This window comes from Chiloscyllium punctatum, chromosome 3 (genome assembly GCF_047496795.1).
Source record: "Chiloscyllium punctatum isolate Juve2018m chromosome 3, sChiPun1.3, whole genome shotgun sequence".
NCBI classification, from domain to species: domain Eukaryota; kingdom Metazoa; phylum Chordata; class Chondrichthyes; order Orectolobiformes; family Hemiscylliidae; genus Chiloscyllium; species Chiloscyllium punctatum.
Window position 1 is genome coordinate 116111866 of NC_092741.1, and position 21205 is coordinate 116133070.

General features: G+C 47.7%; 2 protein-coding genes across 5 annotated transcripts in view; one reads left to right on the forward strand and one right to left on the reverse strand.

Annotated features, from left to right (window-relative positions):
- Positions 1-7432, reverse strand: part of ppil4 (peptidylprolyl isomerase (cyclophilin)-like 4) — a 50348-nt gene extending 42916 nt beyond the window's left edge. Inside the window, exons 1-2 of one of the 3 annotated variants that reach the window (XM_072558790.1) lie at positions 7277-7432; positions 6148-6215 (exon numbers count right to left, since the gene is read on the reverse strand). In XM_072558790.1, coding sequence (XP_072414891.1) covers positions 6148-6215; positions 7277-7346 — 138 coding nt within the window. In that variant the 5' untranslated portion in view covers positions 7347-7432. Of the gene's footprint in view, positions 1-6147; positions 6216-7269 lie in introns of all 3 variants that reach the window. The other 2 variants (XM_072558799.1, XM_072558808.1) reach the window with 2 other exon arrangements.
- A 51-nt stretch (positions 7433-7483) lies between these two features.
- The window catches only part of LOC140464074 (katanin p60 ATPase-containing subunit A1-like), a 47751-nt gene continuing 34029 nt past the window's right edge, over positions 7484-21205 (forward strand). Inside the window, exon 1 of one of the 2 annotated variants that reach the window (XM_072558768.1) lies at positions 7484-7620. The gene's annotated coding sequence lies outside the window, so the exon portion shown is untranslated. The remainder of the gene's footprint in view (positions 7621-21205) is intronic. The other variant, XM_072558759.1, reaches the window with a different exon arrangement.

A 21205-nucleotide genomic window follows, 5' to 3' on the forward strand; every position in this document is an offset into this window, starting at 1 on the left:
AACGGCGGGGGGGGCGGGAGGGCGGGTTTGAAACGGAAACGGCGGGGGGGGGCGGGAGGGCGGGTTTGAAACGGAAACGGCGGGGGGGGCGGGAGGGCGGGTTTGAAACGGAAACGGCGGGGGGGGGCGGGAGGGCGGGTTTGAAACGGAAACGGCGGGGGGGGCGGGAGGGCGGGTTTGAAACGGAAACGGTGGGGGGGGGCGGGAGGGCGGGTTTGAAACGGAAACGGCGGGGGGGGGCGGGAGGGCGGGTTTGAAACGGAAACGGCGGGGGGGGGGCGGGAGGGCGGGTTTGAAACGGAAACGGCGGGGGGGGGGCGGGAGGGCGGGTTTGAAAAGGAAACGGCGGGGGGGGGCGGGAGGGCGGGTTTGAAAAGGAAACGGCGGGGGGGGGGCGGGGGGGGGGCGGGAGGGCGGGTTTGAAAAGGAAACGGCGGGGGGGGGCGGGAGGGCGGGTTTGAAACGGAAACGGCGGGGGGGGCAGGATTGAAACGGAAACGGCGGGGGGGGCGGGAGGGCGGGATTGAAACGGAAACGGCGGGGGGGGGCGGGAGGGCGGGATTGAAACGGAAACGGCGGGAGGGGGCGGGAGGGCGGGATTGAAACGGAAACGGCGGGAGGGGGCGGGAGGGCGGGATTGAAACGGAAACGGCGGGAGGGGGCGGGAGGGCGGGATTGAAACGGAAACGGCGGGGGGGGGCGGGAGGGCGGGTTTGAAACGGAAACGGCGGGGGGGGGGCGGGAGGGCGGGTTTGAAACGGAAACGGCGGGGGGGGGGCGGGAGGGCGGGTTTGAAACGGAAACGGCGGGGGGGGGGCGGGAGGGCGGGTTTGAAACGGAAACGGCGGGGGGGGGCGGGATTGAAACGGAAACGGCGGGGGGGGGGCGGGATTGAAACGGAAACGGCGGGGGGGGCGGGAGGGCGGGATTGAAACGGAAACGGCGGGGGGGGGCGGGAGGGCGGGATTGAAACGGAAACGGCGGGGGGGGGCGGGAGGGCGGGATTGAAACGGAAACGGCGGGGGGGGGCGGGAGGGCGGGATTGAAACGGAAACGGCGGGGGGGGGCGGGAGGGCGGGTTTGAAACGGAAACGGCGGGGGGGGGCGGGAGGGCGGGTTTGAAACGGAAACGGCGGGGGGGGGCGGGAGGGCGGGTTTGAAACGGAAACGGCGGGGGGGGGCGGGAGGGCGGGTTTGAAACGGAAACGGCGGGGGGGGGCGGGAGGGCGGGTTTGAAACGGAAACGGCGGGGGGGGGCGGGAGGGCGGGTTTGAAACGGAAACGGCGGGGGGGGGCGGGAGGGCGGGTTTGAAACGGAAACGGCGGGGGGGGGCGGGAGGGCGGGTTTGAAACTGAAACGGAAACGGCGGGGGGGGGCGGGAGGGCGGGTTTGAAACGGAAACGGCGGGGGGGGGCGGGAGGGCGGGTTTGAAACGGAAACGGCGGGGGGGGGCGGGAGGGCGGGTTTGAAACGGAAACGGCGGGGGGGGGGCGGGAGGGCGGGTTTGAAACGGAAACGGCGGGGGGGGGCGGGAGGGCGGGTTTGAAACGGAAACGGCGGGGGGGGGCGGGAGGGCGGGTTTGAAACGGAAACGGCGGGGGGGGGGCGGGAGGGCGGGTTTGAAACGGAAACGGCGGGGGGGGGCGGGAGGGCGGGTTTGAAACGGAAACGGCGGGGGGGGGCGGGAGGGCGGGTTTGAAACGGAAACGGCGGGGGGGGGCGGGAGGGCGGGTTTGAAACGGAAACGGCGGGGGGGGGCGGGAGGGCGGGTTTGAAACGGAAACGGCGGGGGGGGGCGGGAGGGCGGGTTTGAAACGGAAACGGCGGGGGGGGGCGGGAGGGCGGGTTTGAAACGGAAACGGCGGGGGAGGGCGGGTTTGAAACGGAAACGGCGGGGGGGGGGCGGGAGGGCGGGTTTGAAACGGAAACGGCGGGGGGGGGGCGGGAGGGCGGCTTTGAAACGGAAACGGCGGGGGGGGGGCGGGAGGGCGGGTTTGAAACGGAAACGGCGGGGGGGGGCGGGAGGGCGGGTTTGAAACGGAAACGGCGGGGGGGGGCGGGAGGGCGGGTTTGAAACGGAAACGGCGGGGGGGGGCGGGAGGGCGGGTTTGAAACGGAAACGGCGGGGGGGGGCGGGAGGGCGGGTTTGAAACGGAAACGGCGGGGGGGGGCGGGTTTGAAACGGAAACGGCGGGGGGGGGCGGGAGGGCGGGTTTGAAACGGAAACGGCGGGGGGGGGGCGGGAGGGCGGGTTTGAAACGGAAACGGCGGGGGGGGGCGGGAGGGCGGGTTTGAAACGGAAACGGCGGGGGGGGGCGGGAGGGCGGGTTTGAAACGGAAACGGCGGGGGGGGGCGGGAGGGCGGGTTTGAAACGGAAACGGCGGGGGGGGGCGGGAGGGCGGGTTTGAAACGGAAACGGCGGGGGGGGGCGGGAGGGCGGGTTTGAAACGGAAACGGCGGGGGGGGGCGGGAGGGCGGGTTTGAAACGGAAACGGCGGGGGGGGGCGGGAGGGCGGGTTTGAAACGGAAACGGCGGGGGGGGGCGGGAGGGCGGGTTTGAAACGGAAACGGCGGGGGGGGGCGGGAGGGCGGGTTTGAAACGGAAACGGCGGGGGCGGGCGGGAGGGCGGGTTTGAAACGGAAACGGCGGGGGGGGGCGGGAGGGCGGGTTTGAAACGGAAACGGCGGGGGGGGGCGGGAGGGCGGGTTTGAAACGGAAACGGCGGGGGGGGGCGGGAGGGCGGGTTTGAAACGGAAACGGCGGGGGGGGGCGGGAGGGCGGGTTTGAAACGGAAACGGCGGGGGGGGGGGCGGGAGGGCGGGTTTGAAACGGAAACGGCGGGGGGGGGGCGGGAGGGCGGGTTTGAAACGGAAACGGCGGGGGGGGGCGGGAGGGCGGGTTTGAAACGGAAACGGCGGGGGGGGGCGGGAGGGCGGGTTTGAAACGGAAACGGCGGGGGGGGGCGGGAGGGCGGGTTTGAAACGGAAACGGCGGGGGGGGCGGGAGGGCGGGTTTGAAACGGAAACGGCGGGGGGGGGGGCGGGGGGGCGGGTTTGAAACGGAAACGGCGGGGGGGGGCGGGTTTGAAACGGAAACGGCGGGGGGGGCGGGGGGGCGGGTTTGAAACGGAAACGGCGGGGGGGGGGCGGGAGGGCGGGTTTGAAACGGAAACGGCGGGGGGGTCGGGAGGGCGGGTTTGAAACGGGGAGGACGGGTTTGAAACGGAAACGGCGGGGGGGGCGGGAGGGCGGGTTTGAAACGGAAACGGCGGGGGGGGCGGGAGGGCGGGTTTGAAACGGAAACGGCGGGGGGGGCGGGAGGGCGGGTTTGAAACGGAAACGGCGGGGGGGGCGGGAGGGCGGGTTTGAAACGGAAACGGCGGGGGGGGCGGGAGGGCGGGTTTGAAACGGAAACGGCGGGGGGGGCGGGAGGGCGGGTTTGAAACGGAAACGGCGGGGGGGGCGGGAGGGCGGGTTTGAAACGGAAACGGCGGGGGGGGCGGGAGGGCGGGTTTGAAACGCAAACGGCGGGGGGGGCGGGAGGGCGGGTTTGAAACGGAAACGGCGGGGGGGGCGGGAGGGCGGGTTTGAAACGGAAACGGCGGGGGGGGCGGGAGGGCGGGTTTGAAACGGAAACGGCGGGGGGGGCGGGAGGGCGGGTTTGAAACGGAAACGGCGGGGGGGGCGGGAGGGCGGGTTTGAAACGGAAACGGCGGGGGGGGCGGGAGGGCGGGTTTGAAACGGAAACGGCGGGGGGGGCGGGAGGGCGGGTTTGAAACGGAAACGGCGGGGGGGGCGGGAGGGCGGGTTTGAAACGGAAACGGCGGGGGGGGCGGGAGGGCGGGTTTGAAACGGAAACGGCGGGGGGGGCGGGAGGGCGGGTTTGAAACGGAAACGGCGGGGGGGGCGGGAGGGCGGGTTTGAAACGGAAACGGCGGGGGGGGCGGGAGGGCGGGTTTGAAACGGAAACGGCGGGGGGGGCGGGAGGGCGGGTTTGAAACGGAAACGGCGGGGGGGGCGGGAGGGCGGGTTTGAAACGGAAACGGCGGGGGGGGGCGGGAGGGCGGGTTTGAAACGGAAACGGCGGGGGGGGCGGGAGGGCGGGTTTGAAACGGAAACGGCGGGGGGGGCGGGAGGGCGGGTTTGAAACGGAAACGGCGGGGGGGGCGGGAGGGCGGGTTTGAAACGGAAACGGCGGGGGGGGGCGGGAGGGCGGGTTTGAAACGGAAACGGCGGGGGGGGGCGGGAGGGCGGGTTTGAAACGGAAACGGCGGGGGGGGCGGGAGGGCGGGTTTGAAACGGAAACGGCGGGGGGGGCGGGAGGGCGGGTTTGAAACGGAAACGGCGGGGGGGGCGGGAGGGCGGGTTTGAAACGGAAACGGCGGGGGGGGGCGGGAGGGCGGGGGGGGCGGGAGGGCGGGTTTGAAATGGAAACGGCGGGGGGGGCGGGAGGGCGGGTTTGAAATGGAAACGGCGGGGGGGGCGGGAGGGCGGGTTTGAAATGGAAACGGCGGGGGGGGCGGGAGGGCGGGTTTGAAATGGAAACGGCGGGGGGGGCGGGAGGGCGGGTTTGAAATGGAAACGGCGGGGGGGGCGGGAGGGCGGGGGGGGCGGGTTTGAAACGGAAACGGCGGGGGGGGCGGGGGGGGCGGGGGGGGCGGGAGGGCGGGTTTGAAACGGAAACGGAAACGGAAACGGAAACGGAAACGGCGGGGGGGGGTGGGAGGGCGGGTTTGAAACGGAAACCTCGGGGGTGGGGGGGGGGATTTGAAACGGAAACGGCGGGTTTGTAATGGGGACGGCAGGGGACAGGATGGGTGGGTTTGTATTGGGGAGGGCAGGGGGATGGTGGGAATGGGGGAATTTGGGCGGACAGGCGGGCAGAGTAGGAACAGGGGAGGCCGTTTGGGCAGGCAGTGTGGGAACAGGGGAGGGTGGGGTTGGGGACAGGGGAGGGAGTGAGGGTGTTGTTGGGCAGGAGGGAGTGGGGATGTCAGGAGTGCAGGGTGGGAATGAGGGAGGTAGGGTGGGCAGCCAAGATGTGACAAAAGGCATTGCTGGCACTGACCATGGACAATGAAAAACTAAATCTGAGATATTCTAAGTGCTCTCCACAGATCAAGTGAATATTTTGTAAATATGTGGCAAACTCACCCTAGTTCACATATCCATTGGAGCTTTACTAAAATTATAAGCAGGTCACCTCTCTACTCTTTTGATATTAAATATTGCTGCATTTGGAGGATTAGATAGTGCAGCATATTAGCATTTGTTTTTATTCATGGGATGTGGGCATCACTAGGTAGGTCAGCAATTATTGTCCAAACTTTATTACACAGATTTGTGCTGACAAGATGGCAAACAATAAGTCCCTCACATTGACCATTTCCAATTACAGAGAACCTAACCATTCCCAGCATTGTCATCGCTGAACCCCCAAATATCAACACCTCAGGAGATTACCATTGAACAGGCAGTGGCTGAACTAGCTATCAATACCGTGGCTGCAAAGTAGGTCAGAGGCTCGGAATGCTGCAGCAACTAGCTCATCTCCTGACTCCCCAAGGCACAAGTCAAGAGTGTGGTGGAAGTCCCACTCACATGCTCAAGAAGCTGAACAACATCCAGAACAAAGCATACTGCTTGACTGCACCACGTTCATAAACATTCACTCCCTTCACCATTGATGTTCAGTAGCAGCATCTACAAGATATATTACAGAACTTCAATAGCACCATCCAATAGCAATCATTACCATCTCATAAGGCAAGGACAAAATACCTGAGACAACCACCAGCTGCAAGTTCCCTTCCAAGCCACTGACTTAGAAATATGCCATTCTTCCTTTAGTGTTGCTATGTCAAAATCCTGGAACTCACTCTAAAGGACTACAGAGATTCAAAAAAAAAAGCAGCTCACTTGCTCAATGGTGACCAGATTTGGCAATAAACGTTGGACCATCTAATAATACCCACACACCCTTGAATTTAAAAAAAGCAAATGTGCCACACTACCCAGTTCTATGTGATCCATTAATAATAAATAACATGAATAAAATACAAGATATTAGATCAAACAATTTATGAAGAACTTCTTTGGGAAAATGTACAAGGTTTAAAGAATGTAAAAACTAGTGGAAACTCACCTGAACATTGTGGATGAGGCAATAGTTATAATACTTGATCTTACAAAGCTTCAAAAAATTCAAGCAGGCTACAAACAAAAATATGTAAAAGTTAAGCTCAAAATTATTTCACATTAAATAATTAAAAATCACAATACCAGGTTATAGTCCAACAGGCTTATTTGAAAGCACAAAATTTCAGAGCTCTGCTCCTGCGTCAAGCAATTAGCACTTTGAAAGCTTATTCTTTCAAATAAACCTGTTGGATTATAACCTGGTGTGTGATTTTTAACTTTGTTCACCCCAATCCAACACCGACACCGCCAAATCACATTTTAGGACATAGATGATTACTGATATTTCAGAAACCCTGATCTATTATTTTGAACAATCTTTCACCAATGTAACTGTTCTTTGGCTTCTTCACATTCCTCAACCTCCCTCCTTGTTTCAAATGCCTCATTGCTTTTTCACAGCTCCCTGATCTTCATAGGACTTCTTAAACTCTTTCCACACCCCTCCACTGAGACAAATCCTGCACGTATGAAACACTACAGAAATATCATAAGTTCCATCTTTGAACTGCATCAAGCTTTAAAGAAATACCGTGCCTTCAGGTCAGCTTTAACATGATTTCCAATGTGAAATTATTTGGGGCACAGTCGCCTGTGCGTTTTAAAACAAAACTATAATTCTGCGAATCTTTTTTTCTCTTTCGCCTCAAGTCAGGAGATCGTGGGTTCGGGTCTCAATCGTCCAAACCAACACTGCAACATGGTGCTTCTGTCCAACTTGAGTCCCTCACTGCCCTTCAGAGATATGCAAAAGTGGCCACTGTTTCGAATAATAGGGGTGTTCTCCCCGGTAGCCAAATATGTCAGTTAACATCAGTAAAATTAGCTGGTCATCACCTCACTGATACTTGAAGGAGCACGTGCGTAAATTACAACAGTGACTACACTTCAAAATTATTGAAGAGGCTATGCAGTGTTTTGAGATATCTTCAGATCTTAAGATGTTGTAGAAAATATGTAAAAGCATTGAGAGACTTCACCTCCCCGTTACAGAACTTCTGTTTAAAGAATATGAATCATCCTAACAATAAAGGAGAAATTTGCAATGAAAATTGCCTCGCCAAATTACCACTGACCCCTAGGCCTCTCCTCCGTGTACAAATCGATCACCAAATCTCCCAGTGTTGTTTCAAGCAACACCGCCATTTTGTCTTGAACACGTCGCGAAATGGCTGCCAGGTGAATCGCGTCACCTGACACAGCTCAACTCGAAATACTCCCGCCGGAGAAAGCTCCCTGATACTCTACGCCTGCGCCATCATGTTCAGCTCCTAGCCGACGCGCCTGCGCCCCTTTAGCCTTCCACAACCGCGCACCCGTGCCCGGTCATTTGTGCTGCCTCCAGAAGCTTCTAGCCGATGGTCGCTCAGTGTTACCGATCGATATACCGTTTCTGTATGGTTGTGCTCGGCTGCAACAGGTACTTCAGCATTGTTTAGTTGGGTCAGGGTTAGAATTGCTATATTCCATTGCCCTGTTATAAAATAAACAAATGCTTTGATACCTGAACTCGGAAAAGTTAGGCATGGTTGGCAACTTTGTCTATCCTTGATTCCACCGCTCCCCCCAGCTTATAATGTACCTTTACAAATCATTTGTAACAGTACAGTTTTGTTTTACTTAAACGTCTAGATAATACGCTTTCTGTTAATGGGATGGGTGGAAGTGACACCCTCCACCTCTGTATCAGTTTTGTGGCTCTTCAATATTTACTCCAAACAAGGCAGAATGATTGTCCTCATTGCGTATTGTTGTTTTTAAAAAAAACCCCAAAGAACTGCGGATGTTGGAAATCAGAAACAATACCAGAAGTTGTTGGGAAAACTCGGCAGGTCTGGTAGCATCTGTGGAGAGAAAATATTAACGTTTCGAATCCAGTGATGTTTGTCACTGACTTGGTCTTTGCCCCTTTCTGGTAAATGAGGCCAAAAAAATAAAAACAATGCATGAAAACACTTAACAGGTCAGACAACATCTATGATCAAATAAACAAATGAGCTAACCTTTCAGTCTGCTGATCTTTCATTAGAAAGTTGTGTAGTTTAATAGGTAACAGAATGATAATGGTTTGTGACTGCTGCCCTGAGGAAAGGAATATTGAAGAGTGGAAACGAAGCAAAAAAAGTGTCCCTGAAATGAGAGAGAATATTCATAGCTTTGAGCAGAGACCTCAAACATCAACTGTTAGATATGTTACATGGGACTGAAAATTGGCAAATTCCCCTGGAGCTGATGAACTATTCTAAAATTTTAAAGAGGTAGTTAAAGAGATAGTGGAGTTGTGACTGTTTTCCAAAATTCAATAGATTCTGCAGTTTGAAGGGTAGCAACCCCTCTATTTAAATTAGAGGGAGACTTGTTAACCAGACGTTAGGAATATGGAAATCTTTATAATGTATTGTAAAGGGTTTTACAACTGGATACTTAACTAATAGTGGGACTGGGTTGCGAGCACAGATTAATGAAAGGGAAGTCATGTTTGCCTTGATGCTTTTCCTCAAAATGTTGATTCTCCTGCTCCTCAGGTGCTGCCTGACTGGCTGTGTTTTTCCAGCCACACACTCAAGGTCTGTATTCTCTCTCGTTCAGAAAAATGAAAAGTGACTTCATTAGGATATATAAAATTCTTACAGGGGTTGACACTGTAGTTGCAGGAGAAATGTTTCCCCTAGATGAGTGTTTGGAACCAGGAGATACAGTCTCAGAATAATAATGGTGCCCATTTAAAATTGTGTATGAGGAGGCTTTTTTTCCTCACCTGCAATAGTGAATCTTTGGAATTCTCAACCTAGGCTGGGCGATGTAGTGATTATGTTCAAATCAGTAATTAATCGATTCTAGGAATTGAAGACATAAAGGGAAATGGAGATAATGTCGGGAAAATTGTGTTAATTTAGAAGATCAGCTATGATTTGATTAGATGGAGACTCAAAGAACCAAATGGCCTACTTCTGCTTTTGTTCGTCTGTATCAATACCCTAGTCATTGGCTGTACTGTTCAAAAGAACATGGCACATGAGATCAGTTAATTTTCAAAATGCAGTTTAGTTTTTTGCAGCATTTTCTTTGATTCAAATAACTCGAAATAGTCCAAAAAATTGTTGTTAGTGACATGTTTTTTTAGGCCAGGATGAGACTTCACATGACATTGTTCCTTGGTTTTCATAGTTTTTCCGTTTTGTGCAAAGTCGAAGTGTAAGTGTTGGTGCAAACAGAAAATCATAAGAGGATTTGTAACCTAGAGGAAGGAAACCTTTACAGATAAGAGAGAAGTCAGGGATATAGCCAGGTTAGGTCGGTGAACAGAAACTCCACAAATGGAATATATGTGGGAAAGTGTGAGGTGCACACTTTAACAGTAAGAATAGTGGCGCTAAATAGTATTTAAAGAGAGAAACTGCATAAAGTTACAGAACAGGAAGATTTAGGAATTACAGAAAGCTTGTATTCAAGTTCAGATGGTAATAAGGAAAAGAAATGAAATGTTGACCTTTATTTCAAAGAGAATAGAGTATGAAAGTAGAGAGGTTTAGTTAAAAGTATACAAAGCACTCGTCTGACCATAGCTGGAGTACTGTGAATGGTTTTGGGCTCTTTATCTAAGGAAAGATATACTGGCATTAAATGCAGTCCACTGTGTTCACCAGACTGATGCCAGCTTTGGAAGGACTGTCTTATGAGGAGAGGTTGAAAAGATTGGGCCTGTACACCTTGGAATATAGAAGACGGAGAGGTGACATTATTGAAGTATGTAAGATTTTTATGCAACTTGACGGGTTGTTTCCCCTTGTGGCAAAGTCTAGGACCAGAGTGCATAATCTCAATAAATGGTCACATGTTTTTAAGACAGGTGAGCAATTTTTCTGAGGGTAGTGAATCTGTGGAATTCTTTACTGCAGGAGGTTTTGAGGATTGGCCATTAAGAGAGACTGAGATCAACAGATTTTTTAAAAATCATTAAGGAAATCAAGGGTATGGAGAAAAGGCAGGAAAATGGAGTTGATTATCAGATCGACGGTAGATCACACTGAATGATAGAGCAGATTCAATGGGCTGAATGCCTTCGTTCTGTTCCTACATCTTATCGTTTTATATGAGAAGGATGTTCTTGTTAAAAAAATGGCAACAAAATAATAAATCTTCGAGGAGAAAGTGAGGACTGCAGATGCTGGAGATCAGAGCTGAAAATGTGTTGCTGGAAAAGCACAGCAGGTCAGGCAGCATCCAAGGAACAGGGGAATTGACGTTTCGGGCATAAGCCCTTCTTCAGGAATGAGGAAAGTGTGTCCAGCAGGCTAAGATAAACGGTAGGGAGGAGGGACTTGGGGAGGGGCGTAGGAAATGCGATAGGTGGAAGGAGGTCAAGGTGAGGGTGATAGGCCAGAATGGGGTGGGGGCGGAAAAGTCATGAAGAAGATTGCAGGTTAGGAAGGCGGTGCTGAGTTCGAGGGATTTGACTGAGACAAGGTGGGGGGAGGGGAAATGAGGAAACTGGAGAAATCTGAGTTCATCCCTTGTGGTTGGAGGGTTCCTAGGCAGAAGATGAGGCGCTCTTCCTCCAACCGTCGTGTTGCTATGGTCTGGCGATGGAGGAGTCCAAGGACCTGCATGTCCTTGGTGGAGTGGGAGGGGGAGTTGAAGTGTTGAGCCACGGGGTGGTTGGGTTGGTTGGTCCGTTTTGTCCCAGAGGTGTTCTCTGAAACGAAGCAAAAAAAAAGTGTCCCTACTTGCGGAACGTTTCAGAGAACACCTCTGGGACACCCGGACCAAACAACCCAACCACCCCGTGGCTCAACACTTCAACTCCCCCTCCCACTCCACCAAGGACATGCAGGTCCTTGGACTCCTCCATCGCCAGACCATAGCAACACGACGGTTGGAGGAAGAGCGCCTCATCTTCTGCCTAGGAACCCTCCAACCACAAGGGATGAACTCAGATTTCTCCAGTTTCCTCATTTCCCCTCTCCCCACCTTGTCTCAGTCAAATCCCTCGAACTCAGCACCGCCTTCCTAACCTGCAATCTTCTTCCTGACCTCTCCGCCCCCACCCCATTCTGGCCTATCACCCTCACCTTGACCTCCTTCCACCTATCGCATTTCCAACGCCCCTCCCCCAAGTCTCTCTACCCGACCTTTTATCTTAGCCTGCTGGACACACTTTCCTCATTCCTGAAGAAGGGTTTATGCCCGAAACGTCGATTCTCCTGTTCCTTGGATGCTGCCTGACCTGCTGCGCTTTTCCAGCAACACATTTTCAACAAAATAATAAAGCCAACTAAAGATATGGCTGTGGGTGAAGTGGGGAAGTGTTTACTGGACGATGTGAAAGGAGAATGTAATGGTTGAAGTTCTGGAAGTATGACTGCCAAAAGACCTGGTGCATGTTTAAGGTAGAATAGAGATCAATTTGTGATTAATGTTGCTAAATGGAGCAATAAACTGGAAAGTGATAGCTACAAAAGGCAAATGTGCATTCATGCAAGTATCTGTTGTTTGAAGAGAGCCGTCATTTGGTAATTTTTATATCTTCAGACAATGGAAAGAGGCATTTAGAGAGAAATGGAGATGGTAAGAAAGTTTGTCATGGTTCTATGTCAGAATGGAGTGAATGTTAAGTGTGTAACTAGTATCGACTAACAACAGCAAAACAAAAACAGGGTCTGCGGGAAAAGAGAAATAATAACAACAACCTTGGACGTTCGGATTATCCAAATAAGGTCTCATGGTCCTGTAAAAAAGTTACATCTGAGAGGTATTACTGACACTGGTGCAGCAATCGCATCTTTTTTATGCAATGATTAAAAGTGAATTTGGATTACCTGAAACTGACTCCAAAACTATTCTTGGACAAGATTGCAAAGGATAAAACATTACACAGACTAATGGATGTGATTAGCATTTTATACAAAATTGCACGTTTGTAACTCAACAAACTTCGACAAATTCTGAAGATATGTTCAGATACAGTAGTCTATTTGCCAAAGCAAACTTCAGACTGCATTAATCTCTCGCATAAATTAGCTTTAACGCGCTGACACATATCAATAACCTCGGCTACAATCAGCAACATCCCTCAAGTAAACTATTTTTGTTGAGACAGACGGCAATTATTATTGTAACTTATGAAATGTTTTTAATCTATAAAATGTTTAACAGATAATACCTGTCCTGAATATTTTCTTCGAAAAATAATAACCGACCTCCACCTCATGAATTTTATTTACATGAACTGATTTTATTTCTAAAATATCATGAATTTTTAAGCCATATCCAGTGTTTGTACACATTTTATCAATTGAATGAAATTAAATCTCTGTAGCCACGCTATTTTTTTACGTAATTATGTTCAGTATGGCTTCCTTTGTTTACGATCAGATCAGTTATCCGAGCAATCAGTTATCTGAACAAAATACTCCACTCCCATCTCGTTCGGATAATTGAGATTGTTCTGTATACCAAACAGCTGCTGGTGGAGAAATTACATTAGGCTAAATCAATGGGATGTCATAGCCATAGAAGCAGGCCTTTCAGCCCACCATGTCTGTGCTAACTAAACTATGCAAATCCAATTTACCTGCACTTGGCCCATAGCCTACTATACCCTCACATTTTTGATACTCATTCAAGTGTTTCTTAAATGTTCCAAGTGTATCTGCCTCCACCACCACCTCAGGCAGCATGTTCCATATACCTTACCATCCTTTGGGTGAAAACATTTTGTCATAGCTCCTTTAAACCACTTGCTCCTCATGTTAAACCTATGCTCTTTGGCCTTTGACATGTCTGCCTTAGGGAAGAGATTCTCACAATCTATTCTGAGGGAAATAACATAATGAGAGGTATAAACAATCAAATGCTCCTCCCTCAGCCTCCTCTGCACCAAGTAAAACAAACCCAGCCTATCCAGTCTCTCCTCGTAACTGACACTTTTCATCCCATGCAACATCCTGGTGAATCTCCTAAACAATCATGTCCTTCTATTAGTATGGTGACTAGAACTGCACACAATATTTCATCTTTAACCAATCATTTAGAGTTCCTTGATACCATATTCTGTGCTGTGGCTAATGAAGGCAAGCATTGTGTATGTTGCCTCCACCACCCTGTCAATCTGTACTGACACCTTTAGGGATCTATGGACTTGTACACAAAGGTCCCTTTGTTCCCCAGTACACCCTAGGGATGGACCTATTATTTATTGTGCATGTCCTTATTAGACTTCCCAAAATGTCTTGGTTCTCAAGTTAAATTTTAAAAACCTGGGAAAGGCAAGGGTAAAGATGAGTGCATGCAACGTGGATCATGACTTCTAAATAAATCTGAGAAAAAGTAAGTAAAATAACATGTTTAACAAATTTCTGTCATGGCCTAATATGTTGGTAGTTGAAAACAAAAGAAAGAAATTTACATTAAGTAAATCGGTTGCAAGAAATTTGCATAAAACAACATATTGTACATTAAGGAATAGAAATGAGCCATTTAACTCTTAGTCTGTTCCGACATTGAATAAGATTGTGACTGACGCAATAGCCATGTTATGGCAAAGGTTGAAGGTTCTTAAAAATCTTTACTTCATCAGTCAGTTATTAATTGGATTAATAATTGTGGATCCCTCAGGTAAGTGATAATATTATGTCATTAACCATATGACAGATATTGTGATGTATTTAAGAAAGCAGGTACAATACTGTATTTACTATGGACATCAGTGAGATTCATATGTCTAAATCTCACTGCAGTCTTTGTGATGTTTGTCACCTCTGTGTGATGTTTGACAATGACATTCCTATCATTCCACATGGGTCCTGAGTAAACCTATATTTTAGTTCTTCTTTAGGTATATAATATTTAAAGTTTTTTTTAAAGAAATCCTCCAAAACAAAGCTGATCTCACCTAGAGCTTTAATCTACCAGCTGACGTTGTCATTCTTCGTGCTCCTCCAACCCCACTGTCCTGTGGGGGAAACACCTTGTCAACTCTGCTCTGCAAATATAGTGGCTGTATTCTGTTGCTGCCTCTTTGCTCACACCAAGTCCATCTCAGGCCATGGCTGATTCATTTATTCTTATCCTGCACTAGACAGTCACCCACTTAGAGTGTTGGCCCAGTCTAGAAAACAATTTTCACTTTTTTTATGGATCCCAGTTTGAAAATCGCTGTGTAGTAATGTGAAAAAAAGTGATTCACTGGCACATTTATTTTCTGTACCAGCTTAGCTTTCCAATAGCAAACACTAGTCAGCAAAACAAGCTGAAGCCACATTCTGAAGACTTGAACATGTATTCTAGGCAGGGATCTGCAACACATTACTCTGGAGCCATATACAACTCCTAGATGTTTACAACACAGATGGAGGCCATTCAGTCCATAGCATCTACACCAATCAACAAAGATCTGACTACACAAATCCCATTTTCAAGCACTTGACCTATCGCCCTAAAGCTCTTTATTTCATTTTTGGCTCCCTTTTTCAGTTGGATCACACTGACAGAAAAATCTTTTCTTGACTTGATTTTTTTCTAAAGAAAAAGTGAGAGCTGTGATTTATTATGAGGACAAAAGGTTGACTATGTTGTATTTTATGATATTTTCAAATAACTACTTTCATGCAAATATTATCATGCTATCAATAAAGCTGAAAAATGTGTTGCTGGAAAAGCGCAGCAGGTCAGGCAGCATCCAAGGAGCAGGAGAATCGACTTTTCGGGCATAAGCCCTTCTTCAGGAATGAAGAAGGTGTGCCAAGCAGGCTAAGATAAAAGGTAGGGAGGAGGGACTTGGGGGAGGGGCGTTGGGAATGCGATAGGTGGAAGGAGGTTAAGGTGAGGGTGATAGGCCGGAGAGGGGATTGGGGCGGAGAGTTTGGGACGAAGATTGCGGGTCAAGAAGGCGGTGCTGAGTCCGAGGGTTGGGACTGAGATAAGTTGGGGGGGAGGGGAAATGAGGAAGCTGGAGAAATCTGCAATCATCCCTTGTGGTTGGAGGGTTCCTAGGTGGAAGATGAGGTGCTCTTCCTCCAGGCGTCGTGTTGCCATGGTCTGGTGATGGAGGAGACCAAGGACCTGCATGTCCTTGGCGGAGTGAGTGGGGGTGTTAAAGTGTTCAGCCACAGGGCGGTTGGGTTGGTTGGTGCGGGTGTCCCAGAGCTGTTCTCTGAAACGTTCCGCAAGTAGTTCCTCACTTCCCCTCCTCCCACCTTATCTCAGTCCCAACCCTTGGACTCAGCACCGCCTTCTTGACCTGCAATCTTCTTCCCAACCTCTCCGTCCCCACCCCCTCTCTGGCCTATCACCCTCACCTTAACCTCCTTCCACCTATCGCATTCCCAACACCCCTCCCCCAAGTCCCTCCTCCCTACCTTTTATCTTAGCCTGCTCGGCACACCCTCCTCATTCCTGAAGAAGGGCTTATGCCCGAAACGTCAATTCTCCTGCTCCTTGGATGCTGCCTGACCTGCTGCGCTTTTCCAGCAACACACTTTACAGCTCTGATCTCCAGCATCTGCAGTCCTCACTTTCTCCTATCAACAAAGCTGTTCAGTTTATTTGGCTGCACCACAATTAGAGGTATTGTGTGTGGTTCGAGAAACAAGTTTTATAGTTGTGATTATTCAGGCTCTTAAATAACTGAGATGCTAAATTATCTGAATGTGTTATTAAAATTTAGTTTATAATGCTAGTAAAGTGTCAAAAGAATTATCTTAATTATACATGTTAAATTTTAATGATGACTTTACTGACAAAATTGTTAGACATATTTTAACAACACAATAATTCAGAATTATGTCTACTTTCATTTTGTAATTTTTTCTGATATATTAACTGTCATCTTTGCATAATCTATATATTATATAAGAAATGTACCAGAGAGTTGTCAATATGGCAAACATTTGGATAAAAATTTCATTTTCCATTGCAAGGCCCCAGTAGTTTTCACATTAACAATTGTAATTTCAAAAGATTCTTCAAGTAAAAATGTTCTAAGGCCTGATTTTCAGTTGAATACTGATGGAATACTAAAATGTTTGAGAGAGATTTCAGTTGCAAACAAAGCCTTAAAAACCTTTGCAGGAGAATGTGAAAGATCCCATGACATTATTTGAAAAATGTCTGGGGAGTATTGGGCCATATTTAATTCATTACATGTTAATGTTCTTATTACCATTTGTGTAGCTTTGAAATGTACACATTTGCTGCCATGTTTCCCCTCACAACTGTTCAAACATGGACTGGTCAAGTTCCTGAAGACATAGCATGCATTCTATAAATGCAAGTTCTTTTGACATTATGGTGCTAGCAGATTTCTTTGAAAGTACTAACATTACATTATATTGTCCTATAAACAGCATGTATTCTCTGAGGTGGATCTGTTGTTTTATAAGGCAGTAAGGTTTAATAGTAATTACTATGAGCTCAGGCTGTCTGGTTATCTGTTTAGAAAGCTCCATAATTTGCAAAGTTAATCTTGCTTTGACCTGAAAATGAACTAGTGTTGCAACTGGTCTTTTTTCTTCATTCTTTAATGGTTGTCAATCAGTAATGATGTATGGTCCTGCAATGTTGATATACCGTTAATAATGTGTAACTATTAATGCTTAAGGTGAGTCAGGCATAGATCATCTTATAACTAAAGCATTTTATATCATGTAATGCACAATGCAATATCATGTTTATAACAGTTGCAGCTTTGTACTTGGTTTGCTTTTAACGTAAATATAAACAAAAATCGCTTTAGAGTAAGACATAGATGGGATTACAAAGAATATTCTCTTTAGAATGATAAAAGTTGGAGAGGGTTTAATGAGGTAAAAGGCAATATGGAAGCCTTTCTCTACTACAAGGACCAGTGAAAAGTTGTATAAGCTTGACGTGGATTTAGTTGTATGGTTTTTAACTCAGGTTTGAATTGATAAAAAGGATTTGATTGGATTGTAAAAATAAATTCCTTCTTTTAAGAAACTCCCGAGCAAACTAACATTATGTCTTCGTATTAGAACAAGGCCATGTTAAGGAGGTAAAAACAATGACTGCAGATGCTGGAAACCAGATTCTGGATTAATGGTGCTGGAAGAGCACAGCAGTTCAGGCAGCATCCAAGCAGCAGCCCTGTTAAGTGTGAAATCAGGAAGCATTTTATGCAAAAATTTTAAGTTCTCCCATGGAATTGTATTAACTGCTTAAGAATGAGATCATGAGGAATATGGATCAAAGTATGGCATGGGCTTGATGGAGTAAAGGTGAAATGGTGGGACTAGTTGAGCTGCTTTTGCAAAGCACTAGCATAGACCCAGAATGCTGAATACCCTCATTTTGTGTCAAAATTAGCAAAATGTTCTTAAAAGTTAAAATACTTACAACTAAATGGAATTGAAAAGATCTGGTATGATCTAATTGAACAAATACTTTCTTAAAAGTTAACACTAGAATTGTGAACTGTGAGGAGGACAGTCAATTTTCAACAAGTAAAAAAATCACAACACAAGGTTATAGTCCAACAGGTTTCTTTGAAAATACTAGCTTTTGAAGTACTGCTCAGATGGCTGTGAAGCAGGATCATACACAGAATTTATAGCAAAAGATTACAGTGTCATGCAACTGAAACAATATATTGAACAAACCTTTTCAAGAAGGCATAAGCTGGTGTAAATCTATTCTCAACCTTTTCTCTTTAAGAGATTTTCAATGTACAGTATCTGCAAAACAGATTTCTCATCCCTGAGACCGCTGTCATGAATCTTCACTACACACTCTTCATAACCTCTTTGCATCCTTCCAGGGGAATCAGTTTAGCTCAGCCGGCTGGATTGTTGGTTTACAGAGAAGTGTGATGCCAACAGCATGAGTTTAATTCCCATCACCGCTTTGAGGTTACCATGAAGGACTCTCCTCCACAACCTCTTTCCTCGTCAGAGGTTTGGTGGTCCTCAGCACCACCACTTGCCTCCCTCTAATTAGAGAAGTCCCTCTGGTCTGGTAAGACTATGGCGACGCGACATCCTACTAAACTGATTCCCCTGGAAGGATGCAAAGAGGTTGTGAAGAGTGTGTAGCGAAGATTCATGACAGCGGTCTCAGGGATGAGAAATCTGTTTTGCAGATACTGTGCATTGAAAAGCTCTTAAAGAGAAAAGGTTGAGAATAGATTTATACCAGCTTATGCCTTCTTGAAAAGGTTTGTTCAATATATTGTTTCAGTTGCATGACACTGTAATCTTTTGCTAAAAATTCTGTGTATGATCCTGCTTCACAGCCATCTGAGCAGCACTTCAAAAGCCAGTGATGCTAATCGGACACGCTGCTCTAATTGAAGTCAAACCAGTGTTTTCTGCTCATTCCCTGTAACTTTCTTCTGTACTCTACCTCTGTTAATCCCAGGATCTTAATTCTTTTTTAATCAGTTTTTCAATTTGCTATGCCACTTTCAATGAGTGCACATATAAGGTCCTGTTTTGGCGCAATGACAGTGTCTCTACCCCTGGACCAGGATGGCCAGATTCAAGTCCCACCTATTCCAGAGATGTGTCATAACATCTGAGAAAAAACAGCCCCAAATTCCTCTTTTCATGCACCTCTTTGGAAAATTATCTTTTATATTGCCTTTGTTGATTCTTCTAACCAAAAATGTATAACATCATTAAATTTCATCTGCCATTTGTCCATTACACCAGCCTATGCGTTCTTGAAAATTGGCTGTCCTCTCCACAGTTCTGAATTTGTGTGCTAATTTTTAAGAAAATATTTGTTTAAAGGAAAAAAAATTATTATCCATCCCTAATTCCCTAGTTAAGAATCAATTGCATGATCGTGGGTCTAGAGTCACATGTAGGTCAGACCAGGTAAGAATGGCAGATATTCTTCCTTAAAGGACTTTAGCGAATCACATAGTTTATAACAATTGGCAAAGTCAAAAATATGTATAGAACAACCTTGATTATTTTACCGAGACGTTTGGGGACTTTTTTTTTGGATAACTGATCTGATTGTAAACAAAGGAAGCCGTGCTGAACATAATTATGTAAAAAAAAGTGTTTACGGAGTTTTTATTTAATTCAATCAATAAAATATGTACAAACACTCTATTTTGCTTAAAAATTTATTATTTTACAAATAAAATCATGGTGTTATCCACTCAGTTATGCATCATTGCAAATAGTGTGCAACTCTGAGGTAAACAAATTCAAAAGCACAGTAAAGTGGAATCAATAACCTCTTCTGAAAGTAAAATGTAATGAGTTTTGATAAGTTCCTTCCTGTTTGAGTGAGAATTGCAAAAGATAAAGCAATTCCCAAAACGAGCTGCAGCTTGCAATGATTTGCTGACAAACGTGCCACCTAGTGGCTTGCACAGACATTTCACTTTCGTGAGCACAAATGACTAAGTTGGAGGGAACTGAAAGTCAGAGACATTGAATGGTGGTTTTATGAATGCACGTTCACAGCATGGAGAATCAACTAGTAGGAATATACATTCACAATTCAGGAACAAAGGGTCTTGCCAGATATATCCTCCACCGATTTGATGTAACATTTTTACGGGACCTTGAGATCATGTTCGGATAATCCAAAATTCAGATAATTCAATTGCAGATAACTGAGGTTGTTCTGTACACTGGTATGTACACATGAATGTGGTTGGATATCTGTGTTGGAACAGTGTCTTTAGACAATAGCATCTGTTACTCAGCAGATCTCTTCAAGATAACCCTGCTCACAATGATTAAGGAGGGGACTGGAAAAGCTAGCCTAAAAAGTACTGTCGCACTTCCTCCTGTCTGGAGAACTACAACTTGTGGGATCACTTTTTTGGTCAAAGAAAAAAGGTTTACATTTTACAACTTGAACTTTTAGAATAAGAATACCTCTTAGAAAACAGCAACCTTGAGGGTCGCTGTCCAGAACAAAGAACTGTAGTGGAACCACGTGAGCTATCAACTCTCCAATTGACATGTGACCTCAGTGAGGTGCACATTCCTGGGCGCGACAGCTGAGGGAAAACTGTTGGTAGATAACCTTTCCTTTCCAGTGGAAGGTTTAACAGCAGCACTTATGTCCATGGAGTTGATTTTGCTATTTGATATATGATTGTGGAAAATTTCCAGTCTGACGTTGACAATGCCCTCCCTGTTAGAGGACCTCCAAGTCTGTCTAAGCATTCTAGTTTCTACCTACTGCTTATCACAAACATCACTCGAAACAATCCCCCTAATATTGGTTTACTCTATATAATCTAAATGCTCTTTTAGGAAAACTAAATGTACACGCATCTGAGTACACTTTCTCAAAACCAAGAAATAAATGTATGCAAATCAAAACTAAATAAAAAGGCAACATAAGGTTATATAACTTAAAATACATCTACAGGATCAAATCAAGATGTCACTGGTGGGGAAAATGATGGATTCCACACCCTGCGGTAACCATCTGTCATGGAAAATGGTGTTTGCTACTGGACACCAAATGCTCTTGCCAAGAAAGGCAAAAAAGAAGCATAGGTAAAGTTTAAGAAGTTATAATCAAACAGGGCATGTGAGGAACGTAAAGCGAGAAAGAACTCAAGCAGGGAATCATGAGAGCAGAAGTGTCTGTGAAATGACCTTGGCAAGTAGTGTTAAACAGAATCCCAAGATATTCTATATATACATTAAAATCAAGAGGATAAGGATAAAAGAGGCAACTTGTGCTTGGAGCCAGACGATGCGGGCAAGATCCTAAATGAGTACTTTGCATCAGTATTCACCGAGCAGAAGAATATAGAAGAAAGTGAGATTAGTGTGGGGCATGCTAATACGCTAGGGCATTTTGAGATCAAGAAGAAATGGTGTTGGGTCTCTTGAAGAGCAGTGAGGTGGGTACATCCGCAGGGCCCAATGGTACCTATCCCAGGTTATTGCAAGAGACAAGAGAAGAGATTGCTGGAGCCTGACCAAGGTCTTTGTATCCATGCTAGCCACTGGATGAGTCCTGGAGGACTGGTGAATTGCTAATGTTGTTCCCCTGCTCAAGAT